Genomic DNA, 26,278 nt, shown 5'->3' with positions numbered 1-26,278 from the left:
ACAAATAAGATCTGAATTCAAGGAATATGTACAACAGAGGTATGTCATACAGGTTAATTCAAAATAATTCAACCAATTACATGCCTAATAGCAGAAGCAGAATGCAATACACAGGACTTAAGTGACATCACAACCAAATAATCAAATTTAATTTTGTATCCCTGCCACATTCAGCAATGAATGATCATGGACAATTAAACAGCTAACATGAGGCAAAGACTATGCAAATATCTCATTCATCAGTGCAAAGCAAAAACCTGATGCATTTTATCGAGACCATTTTTTTTTCTCATTTTTAGTTTGAGAGTTATGTGATGATACCATGTATTGAACAGTATATTTTGTCCTGGATTTCTTTTGAAGATGGCTTTAAGACAGAGGTACTTAGCTGTCTATTTGAACCCAATCAAGTAAATGGCTAGTGAGGCTTTGGGGTCTTTTTTTGAATGTTGAAACAATTGAAGCAGCCTGAATGGCTGATTTGAAGCTCCCCCAGAACCAGCATTCTTCGTTTTAGTTTTTCAGTAGCAGTTGGTGGGACCTTGAAGCTGGGTTTGGAGTCTGTGGCACCTCTCCCTGCTATTCTCTCTCAAAGATTTTTTTTGATTTGTTTTTTCCTTCTAGACTGGAGAATTGCCTGTGAGACAACCTATTATTCTGAATTTGGAAATGCCAGTGTTAGATTGGGCTGTACAGTTAAAAATCACACAACAGCAGGTTATTGTCCAACAGGTTTAATTGGAAGCACTAGTTTTCGGAGCGCGCTCCTTCATCAGGTGGTTGTGGAGGACACAATTGAAAGACATAGAATTTATAGCAAAAGTTTACAGTGTGATGTAACTGAAATTATACATTGAAAAATACCTTGATTGTTTGGTGTGGAAACAGGCCCTTCAGCCCAACAAGTTCACACTGACCCTCCAAAGAGCAACCCACCCAGTCCCATTTCCCTCTGGCTAATGCACCAAACGCTACGGGCAATTTAGCATGGGCAATTCACCTGATCTGCACATCTTTGAACTGTGGGAGGAAACCCAGGCAGACACAGGGAGAATGTGTAAACTCCACACAGACAGTCGCCCAAGGCTGGAATCGAACCTAGGATCCTGGTGCTATCAGCGACTGTACTGCCCCAATTAAACTTGTTGGACTATAACCTGGTGTTGTGTGATTTTAAACTTCATTATTCTGAAATTACCTTTACCAAAGGTGTGTTTATGGGATGCTACTATATTGAAATAGTTACTGTTTAGTAGTTAAGTACTCTATTGGAATACTTAACCGAATAATAGAGTTAATTATTCCAACGTCTTCTTTGTTTTGTTGTATTTTAACTATTTTGTTTGAATAAAATGTGTTTTGCTTCAAATATGGTAGTTTGCATTCAATTTGTATTCAGAATGCAATGCCTGGCACTTGTCTTTAAAATAACAAAAAGTTGGAGTTTAGATTATCTTTTTAAAATATTTTGAGAGTTTGCTCTGGTCCATAACAGTTGTAGTTGAAAAATAAACTTTGAACTGCAGATTATTTTTTAAAAACAAAGAACAAAAGACTGATGTTTGCTGTTAGAATATAACAGAGATTAATTACTGCTCTCAAATACCGTCGATGAACCAGCACCAAGATTTTGGTATGCTCAACAACTGGCAGCTGATTCGATGTTACTAAGCCAAGTGTCTGGCAGTCAACCATTGAGAATGTTGAAAAAGATCAACAAACCAAAGGGTGGTTTTAACTGGAATTTTTGGAAGGAGGCATTGCTATTTTGGTAGCTGTAGGACTGATTTTTTTGGTTTCACTTTTTCTGGTTACTGTCCAGTTATCCACTTGTTGAGACTTCTGGAAAAGAACTCTATGAGAAATAAGGAAACATCTTCAAAGGTCCCTAGAAACTGTTTACATTGACATCAGAATCCAAGCAAAATATAATGTAATACAACTCATCTGATTTCATGAAGGCTTCGTATTCATGATTGAAACATTACCAATATGATGCTTTTAAAAATAAAAGTATGTATTCCTAAATGTGTTGGTCTGTCTGCCTGTAGGCGCGAGTGGGGTTTGTTCACCAAAAAAGATTGGGCTTAGATCATAGATATTAATTAGATCACCTTGTGATTATTTGTGTTCTGTTAAAGTTCATAATAAATTGTTAACGTTTTTAAAGTTATAAACCTGGTATTCAAGATTGGTTATTTGTAAAGTTTCTGGATTAGTGGTGCTGGAAGAGCACAGCAGTTCAGGCAGCATCCAAGGAGAAAAGTTTGGTTAGGAACAAATCGATAATTTTTAAGGGTCATTGAATGTACTAATTTCATATTGATTCAGATTCAGTGTTTGAGTGTCTGATTTGACCTGGGTTGCTATTTCTGCCATAGCAATTTGCCAGAAATGTCAAGTGAATGATCTATCTTGTCCTCTTCCTACAGGCCCCAGAAACACAGATGCCAGTTTTAAACCAATTTGATTCACTGTATGTGATATCAAGAAACAGTGAAGGTATTGAATACTGGAAGGGCCTTCACAACCTTCAGCAATGGTCATGAAGACTTTCTCTGATTTGCAAAGGGTGTATCACATGATTCTGTGGATCAGCAAAATCAAACGTTTAAGGGAGATTAATCCATTGTGCTTGACAAAATACAAAGTGAGAAAATTAACTGGCAAAGCACAGGAGATTTATACATCCTTACTGCGGGAATGTTCTGGGCAATCTGGTATTGGGAGGCTTTCAAAAGTGAGTTAATGAGAGTTCAATACCAGCACATTCTTGTTAGAGTGAACTCTCTAAATGTGCAGTTTATTTAGATTGCAGCATAGTATACAGTATGACATGGAAGTAACATATAGGATAGTGAGAAAACATGTTTACAGTTATCCAGGTTAGTGTTAACTCCAGCAAAAAGTAAATGTGCAAAAGCCAAGGTGACATATTTCAGACATATTGTAGGACTTGGTCCGGCACAAAGAACAACAAAAGCAAAAGATTTAATTGACTTTCTCACCCCTGAAATAAAGTGCGAGATAATGAGGTTTTCGGGAATGTAAAGACTTTATTGAATGTCTGTGCCTAATTTTAGTACAGTAGTCATATCTTTGACTAATTTGTTATGAAAACAGACAAAGGTGGTACAATCTAAAGAATGCCAGGTAGCCTATGAAACACTAAAAGCAATTTTAATGAATGAACCTATATTAACTGTACCTAACTTTGACAAACTATCTAAATTAGTAGTAGTTGCTAGTGATTTATGGAAGGCAGCAGTTCTCTTACAGGTTGATGAGGCTGGAATGGAGAACTTTTCAAAAAAAGATGAATATCTCCTCCTTCTAGGGCCAGCATGGTGGCTCAGTGGTTAGCACTGCTGCTTCATAGCGCCAGGGACCTGGGTTCGATTCCAGCCTCAGGTGACTGTCCATGTGGACCCCCCTCAGGGTATTCCAGTTTCCTCAAACAGTCCAAAGATGTGCAGGTCAGGTGAATTGGCCATGCTAAATTGCCCATACTGGTCAGGGATGCATAGGTTAGATGCATTAGTCAGTGGTGAATGGGTTTGGATGGGATATTCTTCAGAGGGTTGGTGTGGACTTTATTGTTTGTTCTAAGAGAATTAATAGGCTCTTCAGCCTTTCATGCCTGAGCCGATCCAAATCCACTGTTTAAACCAATCGCCCAATTCCTAAGCATCTGTATCCCTTTGCTCCCCACCTACTCATGCATCTGTCCAGACGCACCTTAAATGAATCTACCATGCCTGCTCCTACTACCTCTGCTGGCAACACGTTCCAGGCACCTACCACCCTCTGTATAAAATACTTGCCACGTGTATACCCCTTAAACTTTTCACCTTGAACGCGTGACCTCTCATTATTGAATCCCTCACCAATGGAAAAAGCTTATCTCTATCTATCCTGTCTATACCCTTCATGATTTTGTAGACCTCAATCAGGTTACACCCCCCCCACTCACCCTATCTCCTTTTTTCTAATGAAAACAATCCTAACCTACTCAACCTCTCTTCATAGCTAGCACCTTCCATACCAGGCAAATCCTCTTAAACCTTCTCTGCACCCGCTCCAAAGCATCCACATCCTTTTGGTTGTGTGGCGACCAGTACTGTACACAATCGAACCAAAATCTTGTACAATTTTAACATGACCTGCAAGCTTTTACGCTCAATACCCCCTCCGATGAAGGCAAGCATACCACATGCTATCTTGACCACTCTGTGCAGCAAGCTTAAGGGTACAATGCACCTGAATTCTCAGATTTCTCTGCTCAACTTTTCCCAAGGCTCTTCCGTTTACTGTATAGTTCGCTCTAGAATTAGACTTCCCAAAATGCATCACCTCACACTTGCCTGGATTGAAATTCCATCTGCCATTTCTCCGCTCAACTCTCCAGTCTATCTATATTCTCCTGCATTCTTTGACAGTCCCCTATGTTTTGTGCTACTCCACCAATCTTCGTACCATCTGCAAACTTACTGATCAGACCAACAATGCCCTCTTCCAGATCATTGATGTGTATTACAAACAACAGTGGCCCCTGCACTAATCCCTGTGGAACACCATTGGTCACCTTTCTCCATTTTGAGAAACTCCTTTCAACTACTACTTGCTGTCTCCTGTTGCTTAACCAGTTTTTAATCCACCTAGCTAGAACATCCTGCACACCATGTGACTTCACTTTCTCCATTAGTTTACCACGGGGAACCTTATCAAATGCCTTACTAAATCCTTGGATACGATATCTACAGCCCTTCCTTCATCTATCAACTTGGTCACTTCCTCAAAGAACTCTAAGTTGGTAAGGCACGATCTACCCTGCACAAAACTATGTTGCCTATCACTAATAAGCCCATTCTTTTCCAAATATAAATAGATTTTATCCTTCAGTACCTTCTCCAGCAACTTTCCCATCACGGATGTCAGTCTCACTGGTTTGTACTTACATGGAATATCCCTACTACCCTTCTTGTACAGGAGGACAACATGAGCAACCCTTCAGTCCTCTGACACTTCACCTGTGTTTGAGGATGCTAGAGAGATATTGGTCAGGACCCCAGCAATTTCCTCTCTCACCTCCCTCAGCAACCTGGGATAGATCCCATCCAGTTCTGGGGATTTGTCCATCTTAATATCCTTTAGCCTACCCAACACATCTTCCCTCCTTATGTCAACATGATCCAGAGTAAACAAACTTCTATCTCGAATCTCAACATTCATCACCTCCCATTCATCAGTGAACACTGATGCAAAGTAATCATTGAGAATCTTGCCCATTTTCTCAGGTTCAACACATAACCTTTTTTCCTTATCCTTTTGTGGACCAACCGTTTCTCTGGTTACCCTCTTGCTTCTTATATAAGGCGGCCTTGGGATTTTCATTAATTCTGTTCACCAAAGCTATTTCATGACCCCTTTTATTGATTCCTTATTTAAGATTGGTCCTACTCTCCCAGTCTTCCTCCAAGGCCCATTCTGTTCTTAGCTGCCTGGACCTTATGTACACGTCGCTTTTCCTGTTGGCTAGTCACACAATTTCTCCTGGCATCCACAGTTCATGAATCTTGCCTTTCCTATCCCTTGTTTTCAAGGGACATGCCTATCCTGCACTATCTTTGAAAGCCTCTCACGTATCAAATGTGGACTTCCCTTCAATAGCTGCTCTTAACGGGCGGCACGGTGGCACAGTGGTTAGCACTGCTGCCTCACAGCGCCAGGGACCTGGGTTCAATTCCTGCCTCAGGCGACTGACTGTGTGGAGTTTGCACGTTCTCCCCGTGTCTGCGTGGGTTTCCACCGGGTGCTCCGGTTTCCTCCCACAGTCCAAAGATGTGCGGGTCAGGTGAATTGGCCATGCTAAATTGCCCGTACTGTTAGGCAAGGGGTATATGTAGGGGTATGGGTGGGTTGCGCTTCGGCGGGTCGGTGTGGACTTGTTGGGCCGAAGGGCCTGTTTCCACACTGTATCTAATCTAATCTAATCTAATCCACATTTCCCAGCTCCTGCCAAATTTTGATATAATTGGTCTTAGCCCAGGCCCAGTTTAGTACTCTTCCCTTAGGATCACTCTCATCTTTATCTGTGAGTATTCTAAAACTTAGAGTTGTGGTCACTATTCACAAAGAAATCCCCTAATGCAATTTCAACCACCTAGCCTGGCTCATTCCCCAACACCAGGTCCAATATAGCCCCTTCCCTTGTCAGACCATTGACATACTACTCTAGAAAACTTTCCTGGGTGTTCCTTACAAATTCTGCCCCACCCAGACCTCTGACACTGAGTAAATCCCAGTCAATGTTGGGAAAATTAAAATCACCCATTACCACCACCCTGTTGCCTCTATATCTTTCCATAATCTGTTTACCTATTTGTTCTTCTACCTCTTAATCACTGTTGGGAGGCCTGTAACACAGCCCCACCAATGTAATTGCACTCTTATTTCTCAGCTCCACCCATAACGACTCACTGCTCAAGCCTTCCATAATGTCATCCTTTAACACAACCGTGATATCATCCCTGACCAGCAATGCAACTCCTCCCCCCCTTTACTTCCCTCCCTGTCTGAAGCATCAATATCCTGGAACATTTAGTTGCCAATCATGCTCTTCATTCAACCAAGACTTTGTAATTGCAATAAAGTCATATTCCCAAGCACCAATCCAAGCCCTAAGTTCATCTGCATTACCCACTATACTCTTTGCATTAAAGTATATGTACTTCAGGCCACCAGTTCTTTTGCGTTCATCTGCTTTCTGCCTACTCTTCCCCTCGGTAATACTAACTGAGTGATCTTTACAGTCTCCAGGTTACACCTTACTGTCTAGTAGTCTTCTCTTCTGGTTCCCAGACTTGTTGGGCTTAAGGGCCTGTTTCCACACTGTAGGGATTCCACAATGTCACTCAACACTGGAATCACCCAAGGATGCGTCCTCAATCCCCTACTGTACTCAGTGTATACCCACAAATTGTGTTGCCAAATTCCAAATGAACAGCATCTACAAGTTTTCTGGTGCCACCACTGTAGTGGACTGATATCAAACACTGACAAGTCAGAATACAGCAGGGAGATAGAGGGCTTGATGGCAAGGTACAATGAGAACAACCTCTCTCTCAACATCAACAAAACTAAAGAACTGATCGCTGACTTCAGAAAGAAAAAGGGGGGAAACGTGCTCCCTATCTACATCAATGGAACTGAGGGTGAGAGGGTGGAGAGCTTCAAGTTCCTTGACGATAAACAGTAACTTGTCCTGAACATCCCACGTAGCTGTGATGGTCAACAAGGCACAACGCCTCTTCTTCCTCAGGTAGCTCAAGACATTTGATAGGTTCATAAGGACCCTCACCAACTTCCACAGATGCATCATTGAGGGTATACTATCCCGGTGCATTATGGCCTGGTATGGCAACTGCTCTGCTCAGGACTGAAAGAAACTACAGCAGGTGATATGCAGAGCCCAGACCATCATGGAAACCAGCCTTCCATCCATAGATTCCATTTAGAGTCACAGTGTCATATAGCATGGAAACAGACCCTTCAGTTCAACCAATCCATGCTGAACATAATCCCAAACTGAGCTACTCTCACCTGCTTGCACCTGGCCCATATCCTCCAAACTTTCCTATTCATGTACTCATTTAAATATCTATGAAGGTTTTAATTGAACCCACATCCACCACTTAGGAAGTTCATTCCAGATGTGAACCACCTTCTGTATAGAAAATGCCCCTCATGTCTTTCTTAAAAATCTCTCTCCTCTCACCTTAAATATGCAGCGCCTAGTTTTTAAATACCCAATCCTAAGAAAAGTACACCTACCATTAACCCTATCTATATCCTTCATCATTTTATAAACTTCTATAAGGTTGCCTCTCAACATCCTATGCTCCAGTTAAAAAAGTTCCAGTCTATCCACTCTTTCTTTATAACTCAAATCTTTCATACCCAGCAACATCCTTCAGATAACATTCCCTGAATTTGTGTTTGCTGATGTATTGACTTCCGAGGTCTGTGTCCGGCAGTTACTTTCATGTGTGAATCTCAACTTGTTGTCATGCCAATATATGCAGAGCCTCCCAACAGCTATTTAGACTGGAAGGTGCTCAGAGTGCAGCAGGTAGCATATACAGCCATGCCAGATCCTATAGATTTGGCTGCAACAACAACAACATACACACATGCTGCTACAATCATCAAAGACCCATTGCATCCTGATACTGATCCCCTACAACCTCTTCCATCAGGCAGAAGATAGAGAAGTCTGAATACATACAATAGCAGGTTCAGGAACAGCTTCTCCCAGGCCATTATTAGACTGATGAATGGACTCTCTAGCCTCAAATAATGCTGATCTCACCTAGTGAATGCCCTGTGCAATGTAGCCTGTGCTTGTGTGGGTTTACACAAGGTTTTCTCTGTATCTTAGAACATGTGACAATAAAATAAAATCAAAATTAAAAGATATTCAACTACAGAAAAGGAAACATTGGCAGGGTAAGCAGCTCTTCAACACTTGAAAATTAATGTTGAACATTGAAACAATGAGACTTTTTTTTACTGATTGTAATCCATTAATTTTTATCAAAAGTTTAAAAAGATGACAGATTATTCAGCTGGAGATTAGATCTGCAACTGTTTAACATGAGGATTGTACATATTTCTGGTAAAGATCATATAAAAGCCTGTAAGTTTGCTCGCTGAGCTTGAAGCTTTGATTTCAGATGTTTCGGCACCATACGAGGTAACAACATCAGTGACAGTCTCCGGTGAAGTGCTGGTGGTGTGTCCTGCTCTATTTATAGATTTGGTTTCTTAAGGTGGATGATGTCATTTCTGGTTCTTTTTCCTCAAGGGAAGGTAGGACACCCATCTTAAGAAATCAAGATTTATAAATAGAGAGGTAGGACATACCACCAGCGCTTCACTGGAGACTCTTACTGATGATGTTACCTAGTATGATTATGAAACATCTGAAAACAAACCTTCAAGCTCAGCGAGAAAATTTATCATTAATCTGAGCTACAAATCTTCTCAAAAATCGCTAACAAAATATAACTGCTGACAGTTTATCCCAAATGTAAAATGTTGTGAATTTAAGGTAAGCAAGATAAGCAAGTTGAAGGGTGATTAGGAGCATGATTGAAGTGAGAATGATGGGCTGTCAATTTTATGTCTTGTTTGTCATTTATTATTATTAATTTTGCCATGAAAGGCATTTTTTATGTTTTCACGTTTTGAAGGTGGAGGCAAGTTAGAACCCTCACTGACTTTTCAATATTTTCATTTCATTGTTTTCATTTTATTTTTATAAATTTTGTGTTGGAGCTGTGAACTGAGAACTGAACTAAAGATGATTTTTGGACTATGGGCAGCAATTTTTGTTAAAAGAAAAGAACAAACAAGCTGCTGTTTATGAGGGTCAGACATGTAAGTTAACTACAGCTTGATCAAAAGGTTCTACAGACTTTTTGACAACAGGAGAGAGCACTATAGTTAAGTAGATAGCAGATGGTGACTATTAATGAGATAAATACTTGGGAACTGGCATTCTTTAGCCAGGGAGAGACATTACACTCCAGCAGATGACAGACATGAATGCTAACTGGGATCGACAACTGGAATTATTTTACAACTTGACAGCAGCTTCTAGTACTATCTTCTGGAGAAAATGTCACCAGTCCAGTTTACTGGACCACCTCCTCAGCTAAACTACTGTCAGAAAGGCATTAAACTCTCCCAATCTTCAAAAAGACTGAAAAAAAATGGATGCGCAAAGGAATTCTAGACAAGTCGATCATAAAATGTTTACAGGATAGTTTCTTAGACCAGCATGTTCTGGACAGCAGGCTATATCACAATGAAAAGGGAGATGATGCTACAGTGGTGATGCCACTGAACTAGTAATCAAGAAGCCTGGAGACATGGGTTCAAATCTCACCATAGCAAGTGATGAAAAAATTCAATAAAAGGGTGCTTGAATGGCAATTGTGTAATCACTGCCAAGTGAATGGTGGTGGACAATTAAACAACTCACTGGAGGAGGAGGACGCTCCACAAATATCCCCATACTCAATGATGGAAGAGCCCAGCACATCAGTGCAAATGATAAGGTTGAAGCTTTCACAGCAGTCTTCAGTCAGAAGTGCAAAGTGGATGATCAACCTCAGTGCCCTCCAGTGGTCCCTAGCATTCCAGGTATCAGTCTTCAGCCAATTCGATTCACTCCACGTGATGTCAAGAAACGGCTGGAAGCTACTGGCCCTGACAACATTCTGGCAGAATACTTAAGACTTGTGTTCCCCTAGCCAAGCTGTTCCCAGTTATTACAGTTATAATACTGGTATCTATCCAGCAATGTGGAAAATTGCCCAAGCACGTCCTGTATTTAAAAAGCAGGACAAATCCAACATGACCAATTACCACACCAGTCTACTGTCCATCATCAGTAAAGTGATGGAAGGCTTCATCAACAGTGCTATCAAGCAGCACCTGCTCAGCAATGCCCAGTTTGGGTTCCTCCAGGACCACTCAGCTCTGGACCTCATTACACCCTTGGTTCAAACGTGGACAAAAGAGTTGAATTCCAGAGGTGAGGTGAGTGCAACAGTCCTTGGCAACAAAGTTGCATTCGATTGATTGCAGCATCAAGAAGCTCTAGTTGATAAAATGTGGAGCTGGAAAAGCACAACAGGTCAAGCATAGAGAAGCAGGAGAGTCAATGTTTTGGGCAAGATCCTTCATCAGGACTGGGGAGTGGAAAGGGGCTGAAATATAAGTAGAGGGAGGGGTTTGAGACTGGGGGAAAAGGTGGGTGGGATTGTGATAGGTGAATGCAGGTAGGATGTGATTGTGATTGATCAGTGGGAAGGGTGGAGCAGACAGGTAGAAGATGGACAGGTTAGTCATGTTAAGGGAGCAGGGAGGAGAGGGAGGGCTCGACCTGGGATGAGGTGGGGGGGGGGGGGGGGGGGGGGGGGAGGGGTGGGTGTGGTGGGGACATTTGGAAGCAGGTGAATTCTATGTTGAGGCCATAATGTTATAAGCTCCTGAGGCGGAAGTGGAGGGTTTTTTTAGATTAGATTCCCTACAGTATGGAACCAGGCCCTTCGGCCCAACAAATCCACACCGACCATCCAAAGAGTAACCCAACCAGACCCATTCCCCTATACTATATTTACCCCCGATTAATGCACCTAACACTATGGGCAATTTAGCATGACCAATTCAGCTGACCTGTACATCTTTGGATTGTGGGAGGAAACCCACGTAGACAGGGGGAGAATGTGCAAACTCCACACAGACAGTTACCCACGGTGGGAATCAAACCCAGGTCCCTGGCGCTGTGAGACAGCAGTGCTAACCACTGTGCCACCCTTCTTCCTCCAGTTTGCATGACCAGGATGGACATGTGACTGAGAGAGTGGGTGGGAGTGTTGAAATGGCTGGGAACCGGGAGGTGGGGCGCTTTGGAGCGTGTGGATCATAGGTGCTCTTTGAACTGGTCCTGGAGCTTGTGCTTGAGTTCTTACAAAACTAGAATCAATGGATATCAGGAGACAAACTCTCCGGTGGTTGAATTCATACCTGACACATGGTAAGATGATGGTGGTTGTTGGAGATCAACTCCAGCTCCACTCATCTCAACTCCAGCTACTTCAGCAGTGACCTTCCCTCCATCAGAAGATCAAATATGCGGATGTTCACTGATGATTGCATAATGTTCAGCCCCATTCATGACTCCTCAGATACTGAATCAGTCCATGTTCAAATGCAACAAGATCTGGACAATATCTAGGCTTGGGGTGACAAGTGGCAAGTAACATTTGCACCACACAAACGCCAGGCTATGACCATCATTAAGAAGAGACAATTTAACCACCACTCCATGGCATTTATCAGTATCACCATCACTGAAACCATTACTATCAAAATCCTGGGGGTTATCAGTGATCAGAAACTCAACTGGACTCACTATATAAACAGTGGCCATAAGAGCAGGTCAGAAGCTAGGAATACTGTGGCAAGTAACTCACTTCCTGACTCTTCAAAGCCTGTCCATCCATCCATCCACTCCCTCCACTGCTCAATAGCATCAGCGTATTAGCTACAAGATACACTGTAGAAATTCATCAAAGATCCGCAGACAGCACCTCACAATCCCATGAATGCTTCCATCTAGGAGGATAAGGGCAGTATTCACTTAGGAACACCACCACCTCAAGTTCCCCTCCAAACCACTCACCATGCTAATTTGGAAATATATTATCATTAAATCCCAACAATTTGAAAACAGGTCATTCAGCCTAACTGGTCCACACTGATGCTCGGAAGAAAATACCACCCAGACCCTTTATTTCCCTTGGCTAACCAACCTAGCCTGCACATCCCAGAACAGAATGGGCAATTTAGCATGGCCAATCCACCTAATCTGCACATCTTTGGACTGTGGGAGGAAACCAAAATACCTGGTGGAAGCCCACACAGACACAGGAAGAACGTGCAAACTTCACACAGACAGTCAGTCACCCAAGGGTGGAATTGAACCTGGATCTCTGGTGCTGTGAGGCAGCATTGCTAACCACTGATCCACTGTACCTTCACTGTCACTGGGTCAAAATCCTGGAATTCCTTCCCTAGTGGCATTGTGGAGAAGAAAGTGAGGACTGTAGATGCTGGAGGTCATAGTCGAAAAGTGTGGCGCTGGAAAAGCACAGCAGGTCAAGCAGCATCCAAGGAGCAGGAGAGTCAACGTTTCAGGCATAAGCCCTTCATCAGAAATGGCAGTGTGGGTCAACCCACGGCAGATGGACTGCAGCGGTTCAAGAAGCCAGCACCGAGGCTCCTACCCTACCTCTGTAACCCCACACCTACCATGATGAATCCACCTAACCTACAGGTCCCTGGACTCTATGGACAATCCACCTAACCTGCACATCTTTGGACTGTGGCAGGAAAACCATGCAGACACAGGAAGAAAGTGCAAATTCCACACACAGTCAGTCACCTAAGGCTGGAATTGAACTGGCCCCTGGCACTGTGGCAGCAAGACAGACTCCAGGATGATATTTCTTTTCTCTGGTGACAGCATTAGGGTCGTAACTGAACCATTGCAGGATATTCTAAAGGGTGAGAAAAACAGAGAGATTGTGATACATATTGGCACAAGTGATAAAGATAGAGAAAGAGATGAAGTCCTACAATTTAGAATTTAGGGAGCGAGGAAATAGATTAAGAACAAGAGCCAAAAGTCATAATCTCTGAATTACATCCGGTGCAGATGCTAGTGAGTATTGAAATATGTGGTTAGTCCAGATGAATGTGTGACTGGAAAGGTAGTGCAGGAGGAAGGGTTTTACATTTCTTGAACAATGGGATCATTTTTGGGGCTGGTGGTAGCTATATAAGGTTGCATCAAAACTGGAAAAGGAACAGCATCCTTGTAGAGAGGTCTGTTGCTGCTGTTGGGAAGTGATTAAACTAATTTGCCAGGTGAGTGAGATCCAGATAAGAGTATCAGCATTGGGGAAGGTGACTGTGTAAGGGAAAGCAATGGCAGCCAAGTTCACGGCACTATGGGTGGATCTACAGCACAAAAGGGAAGGAAGATTAGAAGAGACAGGCAAGGGAGTCAAGCAAGCACAAAGGCTATAGGTCAACCAAGGTATAAGGGATTTTAGCAAAATTGGATGGTGCATGTTTTAATGCAAGGAGTCCGATAAACAAGGCAGGTGAGTTGAAAACAAAAATTAAAACATTGTATGAAGTAACTGCTATCGTTGAGGTATGATCAAGAGGGGTCTGAGATTGGCAGCTCAATATTACAGGCAAGATGAAGAAGGAGGAACGACAGCAGTGGGTGTTGCTATTCAAGAGAAAAAGTGACTGGTCAGGATGAATGCCCCAGCCATGCACTCAGATCGAGTGGACCAGCTGGCAGGAGTAGTTCCTGATATCTTTAACTTCTTACTACGGGCAGCACAGTGGCTCAGAGCTTAGCATTGTTGCCTCAGTGCCAGGGACTTGGCCTCAATTCCAGGCTTGGATGACTGTCTATGTGGATTTTGCACATTCTGGTGTCTGTGTGTTTTTCCGCCAGGTGCTCCAGCTTCCTCCTCACAGTCCAAAGATGTGCAGACTGGGTGGATTGGCACTGGGAGATGTGAGTTCCAGGGACAACCTACTAAATTGCCTTGATCTTTTGCAATTCGGAACAGGTTTGTGGCCGATGCTATCTCCCTGACTCTACATTTATCCCTGAAACATCTGGAGAACAAGGATACCTTGATCAGGCTCCTATGAATTGACTACAGCTCTGCCTTCATCACCATAATTCCAAGCAATTTCTCAGCCATATTAGGGAAATTTAAACAATCCTTAGATAAGCACATGGATGATTTTGGGGTAGTGTAGGGGGAACGAGCTGAAAATAGTTCACACATCGGTGCAACATCGAGGGCCGAAGGACCTGTTCTGCGCTGTATTGTTCTATGTTCTAAACTCATCTCCAAACTCTGAGACCTAGGTCTTTGCTCCCTCCTGTGATTGGGTCCTCGACTTCCTGACCCATATACCGCAATCAGTAAGAACAGGCAACACCACCACCTTCACGATAATCTTCAACACTCGTGCCCTGCAAGACTGTGTCCTCAGCCCCAGACTATACTCCTTATTTACTCACGACTGTGGTCGAATTCCAATTCAACTCCATTTACAAATTTGTTTGTAGGTCCGATCTTAAACAATGTTAAGACAGTACATGAAAGAGATCGAGTGCTTAATAGCATGGTGTGAAGACAACAATCTCTCTATCAATGTTAGCACAATGAAGGAGCTGGTCATTGATTTCAGGAAGCAGTGTAAAGGGCACAACCCTGTTTGCAAAATTAGTGCTAAGGTGGAGATGGTCAACAATATCAAGTTCCTGGGAGTAATAATCACCAACAGTCTGTCCTGATCCACACACATCGACATGATGATCAAGAAAGCAGAACACCTCTACTTCTTCAGTAGGCTAAGGAAATTTTCATGTCAACAAAAATTCTTACCAATTTTGATGAATGCACCATAGAAAGCAACCTAGATGGATGCATCACTGCAATTCAATACTGCAAGAAACTATAAAAAGTCACAAACACAGCCTAGTCCACCATGCAACCCATGCTATATTTTCTGCTGCCTCATGAAAGCAACCAACATAAATCAAAGACCCTTCCCATCCCAATTATACTCTCGCTCCCCCCCCCTTCGGTCAGGCAGAATATATAAAAATTTGAATACACGTACAAAAGAAGAACACCTTCTTCCCTGCTGTTATCAGACTTTTGAAAGGAGCTCTCAAATGTTAATGTTGATCTCTCTCCGCACCTTCTCTGTAGGGGCAACACTATATTCTGCACTATTTTCTGCAACTCTGATGCTCTTTGTATGGTATGACCTGCCTGTATAGCATGCAAAACAATACTTTTGACTGTATCTCAGTACATGCGATAACAATAGATCAAATATCGTTCTAATGATCAGAGGATGAATTATGGAAGTAAGAAAGGATAATATCTTAGAACGCTCCTCAAACAAAATTATATGGGCAGGACTTAAATACCAAAAAAGAGCAATAACATTATTGAGAGTGCACTATACAGAGGAACCTTGATTATCTGACCGCCCCGGGCGGGGGGGTATTGGTTTGGATAATTTAACATTCAGATAATTGAATGCCGGATAACAAAGTTTAGTCAAGCATCGGGACCTTGCGATCTTGTCCAGATAATCTGAAATTTGGATAATCAAATGCCAGATAGTGGAGGTTCCTCTGTAAACCCTAATGGTTATAGAGAAACAGAATAATAGATATATAAGAATATTTCAGAGAAATGTAAAAGTAATAAGATTGTGATATAGGAATTTCAACTTGTTCAATATGAATTGGGGTAGTTATAGTGAAAAAGGTAAAAGTAGTTGAACCCTTAAAATGCATCTACAAAAACTTTTTAAGCCAGTATGCAGAAGGCCCTAGGAAAGAGCATAGTCCTGAATTTAATTTGAAGTAATGAAGTCACAAAATTAAGTGAAGTATCAGAGGGGTAGAATTGTATAGTCAGCGTTATTACGATTAGATTTAAGACTGTTATGGAAAAGATCCAGGATTGGCCTGGAATCAAAGTTAAATCTGGGCATTGGTGGGCAGGGGTTTGGGAGGTCTGATTTTAATAAGATCATGTATGATTTGGCCAGAGTTGACTGGGAGCAAATAAGACCATAAGACAGAAGAGTGGAAGTAAGGCCATTTGTTCTATTGAGTCCACTCTTCCATTCAATGAAGGCTGATCGGCACTTCAGTACCACTTACCCGCAATGTCCCTGGACTAGTACTCCCAGATCCCTTTGTACTTTGGCTTAATGAATTTTAAAAAAATAGTCCATGACTGTATTCTTTTTACCAAAGTGAAAGACCTCGCATTTGCTCACATTGAATTTCATCAGCCATTTCTTAGACACTCTCCTAAACCTTTCTGCAGCTTCCTCACTTCCTCAGAACTACCAGCCTGCCTAATATTGTATCATCGGCAAATTTTGCCAGAATGCCCCCAGTCCCTTCATCCAGATCATTAACATATAAGTGAACAGATTCGGCCCCAACACTGAACCTTGCAGGACATCACTAGCTGCCATTCTGAAAAAGAAGCTTTTGTCCCAACTCTCTGCCTCCTGACAGACAGTCAATCCATTCCATGGCTCACCTTGAAGACCATGGGGCCTCACCTTACTCAGCAGCCTCCTGTGAGGCACCTTATCAAAGGCGTTTTGGAAATCTAGGTAGCTAACATCCGCTGGGTTTCTATGGGCTAACCTACTTGTTACTTCTTCAAAGAATTCTGACAGGTTTGTCAGGCATGACCTCCCCTTACTAAATTCTAGAATTTTACCTACAATCGAGGTTAGACTAATTGGCCTACAGTTTTCCATCTTTTGTCTGGATCTTTTCTTGAACAAGGGGTTACAACAGTGATTTTCCAATTATCTGGGACTTTCCCTGACTCCAGTGATTTTTGAAAGATTACAACCAATGCCTCAGCTATTTCTTCAGCCACGTCCCTCAGAACTCTAGGATGTAGTCCATTAGGGCCAGGAGATTTATCAACTTTTAGACTTTTCAGATTTTCTAGCTCTTTCTCTTTTGTTATGGCTACCATACTCAACTTTGCCCCTCGACTTTCCTTAATTGTTGGGATATGCCTTCCACTGTGAAGACTGGCACAAAATATTTATTCAGTTCTTCTACTATTTCCTTATCTCCCATCACTAGCCTTCCTGCATCAATTTGGAGCGACCCAATTTCTACTTTTGCCTCATTTGTTTCTTATGTATTGAAAGAAACTTTTACTATCATTTGTAATATTACTGGCTAGCTTACTTTCATATTTGATCCTCTCCTTCCTTATTTCTCTCTTTGTTATCCTCTGCTTGTTTTTGTAATCTTCCCAATCTTCTGAATTCTCAGTGCTCTTGGCAACTTTATATGCTGTCTCTTTTTCTATGATACATTTCCTGATTTTGTTTGTCAGCTATGGCTAATCCACCACCCTCCCACCCCAGATAATCTTTCTTTTCTTTGGGGTGAACCTCTGTACAGTGTCCTCCATTATACCCAGAAACCCTTGCCATTGTTGCTCTACTGTCTTTCCTACTAGGCTCTGCTTCCAGTCGATTTTCTTCACTTCCTCTCTCATGCCCCTGTAATGGCCTTTATTTAACTGTAACACCATTACATCCAATTTTGCCTTCTCTCTTTCCAACTGCAGACTGAAATCTACCATATTATGATTGCTGCCTCCTAAGTGTTCCCTTACGTTAAGATCTTTTATCAAGTCTGGCTCATCACAAGCTGTTCCAGAATAGCCTGCTCCCTTGTGGGCTCCATCACAAGCTGTTCCAAAAAGCCATCCTGTAAGCATTCCATGAATTCCCTTTTTTTGGATCCATTGGCAACGTTACTTGCCCAGTTCATTTGCATATTGAAGTGCCCAATGATCACTGTGACCTTGCCCTTCTGACATCTTGCGCCTGGTACATCTTGCGTCCTGGCCCTGGCCACTGCTGGGAGGTCTGTACATAACTCCACATCATCTGACCCTATGTCATTCAGTGCCATAGATTTAATCTCATTCTTACCTAACAAGGCAACCCCAGCCCCTCTGCCCACTTTCCTGTCTTTTCAATAAATTATAAATCCTTAGATGTTTAACTGCCAGTCCTGAACCGCCTGCAACCATGTCTCTGTGATGCCTACCACATCATAATCAAATCATTCACAATGATTTGTGCTGTTAATTCATCTACTTTGTTACAAATACTACAAGCATTCAGGTTTCTAATCACCTCTAGTAGTATGTCCTAAGTTATCCTTCCTTTTTGATTCATAACTTAAAGCAGTATTTAACAAGTGCTGGAAAATGGGATTAGAATTGTTCATGGTTGTTTTTGACTGATGCAGACTTGATGGGCCAAAGGGCCTTTTTCTATGCTTCAAACCTCTCTGACCCCATGATTCTTAGTCTACAAAAAGCATCTTCTGAATTTAGAGCAGTGCTTTAAAAGTTTGTGATTTTAAATATACCTGTTGGACTATAATCTGATGTTATTTGACTTCTAGTCTGTTTATCCCAGTCCAACACTGGCATCTCCACATCATATACTACAATCAACAACAAAAAAAATCTATAGATGCTGGAAATGTGAAACAAAAACAGAAATTGTTGAAGAAACTCAGCAAGTCTGGCCAAATCTGTGGAAAGAAAGCACAATCAATGTTTTGGGTTCAGGTACCCTTCTTCAGAAGTGATTATAGTTGGAAAAGGTGGCATGCATACTGAAGAAATGGAGCCCAGGGAGAGAGAACAGCAGTCAGACAGACAAAGGAATGGATAATAGTGAACCAGAGAGCAAGAAAAGTTTATAATAGGGACCTTGAATAGATGAATATGGAATGGCTGTGATGAAAGCAACCCATGTCAATAACAAGGCCAGGGGTAAATGACATGGAAGGTGGTGTTCAGGTCTTGAAATTATTGAACTTGATATTGAGTCCAGAAGTTTGCAGGTTCTCCAAGCAGAAAATGAGATGCTGCTCTTCCAGCTTGTATTGAGTCCTGCTGGAGCACTGCATCAGGTCTGTGATAGGAATGTTGGCCAGGGATCACGATGCTATGTTGAAGTGCACTGCTGGGATTCTACAATTATTACCAGTGTCCTTGCAACGGTAAGATCATTTACCTGGTTCTTCAGCAGGTTTCACACTTTCATGAATTACCATGCTGTCAGAGATTGCTACAAATATTTCCACCAGTTTGTCCACAGTCTTTTCAAGTAATTTGCTTTTTGGGGCCAAAACTTCTGCCCATTCTTCACAGCAAGTCTGTCAAACACATAAGCATACCAAAGGTGAACATACTACAATAAAATGACAATACTCCATATATTAGGAGCACATTTCTTTAAAAACAAATGCAATGAAACCAGAAATTGCCAGATGTTAATGAAAGATAATTCTTTTTCAGTTGAATATAAAAGATCCCACAAGAGTCAAAGAAAAACAATGAGTAGCAAGCCCATCTTTTTGTGCATAATATGGAGCATTTCTTATGCTAGTCTTACTGCAGATCTCCTGACAACTCATTTTCAGATACATCAATGACTGTATCATTGCTATCTTCTGGTCTCATCCCAGAGATGGAAAAATTAATCAAACTTGCTTCAAATTTTTAATCTTCACCAGTTTCTTTTTTCTAATCTTTAACTTCTATCTCTATTTATAGGTTTAGTTGACTTCTAACCTCGTTACATATCCACTGATGCCTATAGCTATCTCAATTACACTTTCTCAAATTCTGCTTTCTATAAGCACTTTATTCCATGCTTCTCATTTTTCTATTTCTATTCCATTGTTTTGGTGATGAGATTTTCCATTGAACAAACTAGAAATGATTCAGTATGAATAGCAGGCAAGGTGGTGGTGTGGTGGTATTGTTCCTATGGTAGTAATCCTCGAATATAAGTAATGGGTTGGGGAATGAAATGCAGAAGCTACCATAGCAGATGATGAATTCTGAATTTAAAAATCTGATGATGACCATGTAACCATTCTTGTAAAATTCCATCTAATTTGCTATTGTTCTTTAGGGAAGGAAAACTATTATCATGTAACCTCAGATCCAAAGACAGAAGTGGTCTCACAAGCTATTTAAATATACCAAAGCACTCAAAAAGAAGAATGAAATCAGACAAATCATTTGTATCGAACTTGCAAAGTCCTCCTTCACAACATTTTGGGCCAATGTCAGATTTTGGAGAGCTGGTTCACAGATGCTGGAATTTGAATTTAACAAAAATCTGGAATTAAGAGTCGAATGATGACCATGAACCCATTGTTGATTGTTGGAAAAACCCATCAAGTTCACTAATGTCCTTCAGGTTAAGCAACTACCTAACATGGTTGAAACAACTTCATAGAGACCGGTATCTCATTACTAAGTCACCTTTTACTTATACACGCTTAGTACATTACAATTGTCTGGCTTCCTCAGAGCTGGTTCTGAGTGTGAACATTCTTTTTTGTTATTTTATTAAACAATACAGTTTACAAACAATTAATATTAACAGCTATATTCAGAGAAACAGCAATTTACAAGGGAGAGAAGTGGCAAAGCTAGGCTCCAAACCCTACCGTTCAACCGTTTCCAGGGAAATGAGGACAAACCTCAAATGACACAAAAACCTCAAATCACAAAACAGTAACAGTAACAAAAACATATAAGATAGTCCAATTAGATAAGAAACAGTACATAGAATACAAACCCCCTCCCAGCAGGGCTAAAGTGAGGACTGCAGATGCTGGAGATCAGAGTCTAGATTAGAGTGGTGTTGGAAAAACACAGCAGGTCAGGCATCACAAAAGAAGCAGTAACAAATACATACAAGACCATCTAAATAGATAAGAAACAGTGCATAGAGTACAGATCCCCTCCAGCAAGCCTCCAGTCCCTCCCACCTCCAGCATTCTAAGGCAGCCTGCCCCTACACCCTTACCAGCTCTTGGTCTGATCATATCCCTTCGAGCTCTCGGTCCGCCCTGACACACCTTCCAGTCAACTCTAGGACAGCCCGTCCTGTTTCCCTAACCCCATTCCCTCCCTCCCCAAGATTTCAGCGATCAGGACAGCCTACCCACATTCTGGCATCTCAAACTGCCCTCGCAAGCTCTGGCCACCTCACTGACAGCCTGGGCCAGTACCTGCTGGGAGTGACAGCGCTGAGGATGGCCTACCCTCCGTTCGGCTTTCGGTCTGCCCCTACGTACCATCTGGTTCTCACCCACACCGACATGCCATCCGGCCTGTGGACTGCCCTGACACACCTTCTGGCCACCTCTAGGACAGCCCGTCCCCTTCCCTAGGACAATGGAACGCAGAGCGGTCCACAAGTCTTCTGGATATCGGCCTGCCCCAAGGCATGCTATGGCTCTCGGCCACTCTAACACACCTTCTGACCACCTCCAGGACACCCATCCTGATTATCCCTTTTTGGAATGACAGCGCTCAAAATGGCGTACCCACCCTCCATCTCTCAGGGCAACTGGCATTGGGATGGCCTACCCATCCTTCGGCTATTGGGGTGTCAGCTTTCGAGACAATATAATGAGCCTCCCCATCTCACAGTAATGCCTTCCAGACCCAAGGGACACACAAGACAGTGCAGGTAATAAATCCAACAAGCAACAACTTAGTCAATTATCAACAGAGTCCTTTCTAGTATAGAGTTCATTACCATAAACAGTTCTCTTCAAAATGTAGAGTCGATTCCCAGGAACACAGTCCACTCTAGTATACAAAATGCATTGTCTGAAATCGAGTCCACTCCAAACTGCAGAGTCCATTGCCCAAAGGAGAGTTCGCAACCGAGGGCAGAGTCCACTCCTGAACACAACAAATGCATCCCTGACAGCACACAAATGTGCAATCTCCATAGAGTCCTAGCCCATCAATAGAGAACCAGGCACACTCTCAGGGACACAGTACATTTTAAAGGTGTAGTTGACTCAAAGGGTTGTGGTCCATTCCCACTCCAGGATGCAGCAATTGCTCACCTCCCAACACGCACACACACACGTTCAGCCTTTACAGAGGCCCAGTCACCAACAAAGGACCAGGCTTACCCAAAGAGGAATAGTTCATCTGGAAAAATACATTTTCTCACAAGGGTTCAGTCCAAACACCAAACAAAAAGTGAAAATACATTCAACAAAACAGAAAACCGGAATGCAAGGGCTAAGCCCTGCCACAAAATCAACATAGTCCTTTTCTCTAAGTAAAAGAGAAAAGAATAACAAACAGGCTGCACCCAGCCAATGAAACAATAGTTCGCGAATGAGGGTTGAATTACACCTGAAACTCATTGACTGGGTAGTCCTCAATAAAAAAAGAATACCATTTAACAAACTGGCTATATAATTCAGCCAGTTGCCCTCAAGATGCTGCCTGTCTTTTACCAGGAGCTGATCACTGTCTGGAACATGGTCGAATCGCGCCGCGTCTACCCTCCGGCAGGAGTAGCGGCTGTCGTCAGGGAGCCATTGCTCAAGAATCCGCACCACCATGCTCGTGGGTTCGAGTGGCTGTCGAAGGGGAGGGCTGTGGCGGCGAGGGCGATCAGGGTCGGAGACGTGCTGGGTGCCAGGGGCCTGGGCTGGCCGGTGCCGCAAGACATAGCGAGCAGGGCAGCAGTAGACGTCCGGTACGTGGCCACCACCATCCGACGCCTTAAAACGGCGGTGCTCGGACTCGACGTAGTGCACCAGTTGGAGGACGCTCAGGTGTGCGGTGGGATCCCGTCCGCGGTCACCCCAGCCTGGACGGAATTTCACATTGGCCCCAAGGTCCCGTACTTCCCACGGGAGCCTGTGCCCCACAACCTGAGCCGCCTCCAGAATTTTAATTTTGTTTCTTTCATGGATGTAAAGAGGCAGGCCCTGTATAGACTGCTGCTGCACACCGTCCACCTCTTCTCCCTCATCCACCGTCCAGACACGCCTTGGCGCGCCCATTTGCCACCGGGCAGTGGGGATCCCCAGTGGAGGGCTTTCTACGTGGGATTCCTCCCCCTTTCTCTCGGGGATCTGGGGTGGAGGGTGCTGCATGCGGCAGTCCCCTGCAATCGCAGATTGTGGTGGTTCACAACTGCTTGTTCTGTGGTGCTGTGGAGTCCGTGGACCATGTGTAAATTGGGTGTGGGCATTTGCACTCCCTCTTTGACTTCCTCAAAAACCTCCTCCCCTGCTTTTGGTTGCACTTCAGTCCCACGCTCCTGATCTTCGGGCACCCGGTACGGAGGAGGGAGGGCAGGTTTGAAGACCTCCTCGTGGGTCTGCTCCTGGGCCTGGCCAAACTGGCTATAAACAGGTCCAGGCAGCGGGCCGTGGAGGGGGGTCGTGAGGGCCGACTGTCTGCCCCTCTTCCGTGGTTATGTTAGAGCCCGGGTGTCCTTGGGGAGGGAGCACGCGGTGTCCACCAACACCCTCGAGTTGTTTAGGGAGAGGTGGGTGCCGCAGGGAGTGGAGTGCATCATTTCCCCCTCCAACTCTATTTTGATTTAGTCCATGTCCTTCCCTTCACTGTTTTGATCACACAGCATTGCCCTTTGACCTGAAGGGCACTGCTTGTTTTAGGCAACTCGGTTGTTTCCTTTCTTCCTGGTGGTGGAAATTAAATAAAGATTTGTGCATTTTGTGTCTCTCACTGCGTCTCACACTTGCACATACACACCATGGGTGCTGGGGAAAAAATAAGCACTACCGCAGTTAGGCGGTAGTGTGGGGGTTTATTTTTAAAAAAATTAAAAAATAAACATGAGTGAAAGAAAAATAAACAGAAGATTCTTTGATGTGAAGAGCACTGCTTGTCACAGGCCACTCGGGTGTTTTCCTATTTTCCAGGTGGTGGAAATTGAATAAAGATTTGTACACTTTGCGTCTTTCACTGTGTCAAACACCTGCCCACACACATACCATGGGTGCTGGGGAAAAAAATAAGCACTACCGCAGTTAGGGCGGTAGTGTGAGTGGAAAAAAAAAGAAAAAAAACCAGAAAATGTTGATTTAATCCCTGCCCTCCCCTTCACTGTTTGATCACGCAGCATTGCCCTTTGATGCAAAGGGCACTGCTTTGTCACTGGACGACTCAGGTGCTTTCCCCTGACTTGAGTGCTGGATCAGTGAGAGTGTGTGCACCTGTGCAAGGACAAAAAAAAATAATAATTCAGCCAGTTCAGGAATCAGTTCCCACTCCCCCTTGCCTCAAAAAAAGCAGAAACCAAAAGTAGCAGTAACACTGACTATGGCCCAGCCAGCACAGAGTTAGTTATAGAGTCAGAGAGTCATAGAGATGTACAGCACTGAAACAGGCCCTTCAAGCCAGCTTATCCATGCCGACCAGGTATCCCAACGCAATCTAGTTCCACCTGCCAGCACCTGACCCATATCCCTCCAAACCCTTCCTATTCATATAACTATCCAAATGCCTCTTAAATGTTGCAATTGTACCAGTTTCCACCACTTATTCTGATAGCTCATTCCATAGACGTACCACCCTCTGCATGAAAATGTTGCTCCTTAGGTCTCTTTTATATCTTTTCCCCCCTTATCCTAAACCTATGCCCTCTACTTCTGGACTCCTCCACTCCAGGGAAAAGACTATCCTATCCAGGCCCCTCATGATTTTATAAACCTCTATGCAGTCATCCCTCAGCCTCTGACGCTGCAGGGAAAACAGCTCCAGCCTATTCAACCTCTCCCTATAGTTCAAATCCTCCAACCCTAGTATATCTTTTCTGAACCCTTTCAAATTTCACAACATCCTTCCGATAGGAAGGAGACCAGAATTGGATGCAATATTCCAAAAGTGGCCTAACCAATGTCCTGTACAGCCACAATATGACCTCCCAACTCCTGTACTCAATACTCTGACCAATAAAGGAAAGCATACCAAATGCCATCTTCACTATCCTATCTATCTGTGACTCTACTTCTAAGGAACTATGAATCTGCACTCCAAGGTCTCTTTGTTCAGCAACACTCTCCAGGACCTTACCACGGAGTGTATAAGTCCTGCTGTGATCTGCCTTTCCAAAATGCTACAACTTGCATTTATCTAAATTAAACTCCATCTGCCATTCCTCAGCCCATTGGCCCACCTGATCAAGATCATGTTGTACTCTGAGGTAACCTTCTTCGTTGTACACTGCACCTCCAATTTTGGTGTCATCTGCAAACATATTAACTATACCTTCTATGTTCACATCCAAATCATTTAAATTAATGACAAAAAGCAGTGGGCCCAGCACTAGTCCTTTTGGCAAACCATTGGTCACAGGCCTCTAGCCTGAAAAGCAGCACTCCATGATCACCCTGTCTTTTACCTTCCAAGTCAGTTTTGTACCCAAATGGCTAGTTCTCCTTGTATTCCATGAGATCTAATCTTGCTAACTAGTCTACCATGAGGATCTTTACTTGTCAAACGCCTGACTGAAGTCCATGTAGATCACGTCCACTGCTCTGCCCTCAACAATCCTCTTTGTTACTTCTTTAAAAAACTCAATCAAATTTGTGATTTCCCACACATAAAACCATGTTGACTATCCTTAATCAGTGGTAGATAATCAGAGAGATAAGGTAGGGGAGGTTGGTTATCTCTCCACACTTACGTAAAAAAAGTGCATACAATACCGACCCAGCAAGCCCCCATCCCTCCCACCTTCCATCCACTCTAAGACAGCCTGCCCCTACCCACCTTCCAGCTCTCGGTCCACCCCATGCTCCCTCCAATTCTCAGTCCGCCCTGACCCATCTTTTGACCACCTCTAGGACAGCCCGCCCTGGTACCCGCCTGGGGTGACAGCGGTCAGGATGGTCTACTCATGTTCCGGCCTCAATAACCACCCTCAGCACCTTTCGACCCTTCTGGGGCAGCCCACCCTGGTACCTGCCCGGGGTGACAGCGCTGAGGACGGCTACCTGCCTTCTGGCTCTCGGTCTGCCCCTACGTACCATTGGGCTCTCACCCACCCCGATGCACCATCCGGCCAGTGGGCTATCCTGGCACACCTTCCGGCCACCTCTAGGACAGCCCGGTCCCTTCCCTGGGACAACAGCGTGCAGGGTAGCCCACAAGTCTTCCAGATCCCAGCCCGCCCCTACGCGCCTTCTGGCTCTCGGCTG

The 26,278-nt window shown here is 43.4% G+C and overlaps 1 protein-coding gene across 1 annotated transcript in view; it reads right to left on the bottom strand.

Annotated features, from left to right (window-relative positions):
- The window catches only part of LOC132834399 (dynein axonemal heavy chain 8-like), a 1,143,262-nt gene that overhangs the window by 680,624 nt on the left and 436,360 nt on the right, over window positions 1-26,278 (bottom strand). Inside the window, exon 21 of the mRNA XM_060853284.1 lies at window positions 19,285-19,426. Coding sequence (XP_060709267.1) covers window positions 19,285-19,426 — 142 coding nt within the window. The remainder of the gene's footprint in view (window positions 1-19,284; window positions 19,427-26,278) is intronic.

The sequence above is a fragment of the Hemiscyllium ocellatum genome, chromosome 3, assembly GCF_020745735.1.
Source record: "Hemiscyllium ocellatum isolate sHemOce1 chromosome 3, sHemOce1.pat.X.cur, whole genome shotgun sequence".
In the NCBI taxonomy this organism is placed as follows: Eukaryota; Metazoa; Chordata; class Chondrichthyes; order Orectolobiformes; family Hemiscylliidae; genus Hemiscyllium; species Hemiscyllium ocellatum.
Note: the sequence above shows the minus strand (reverse complement) of the source record. Positions and strands in the feature narration are given on the sequence as shown.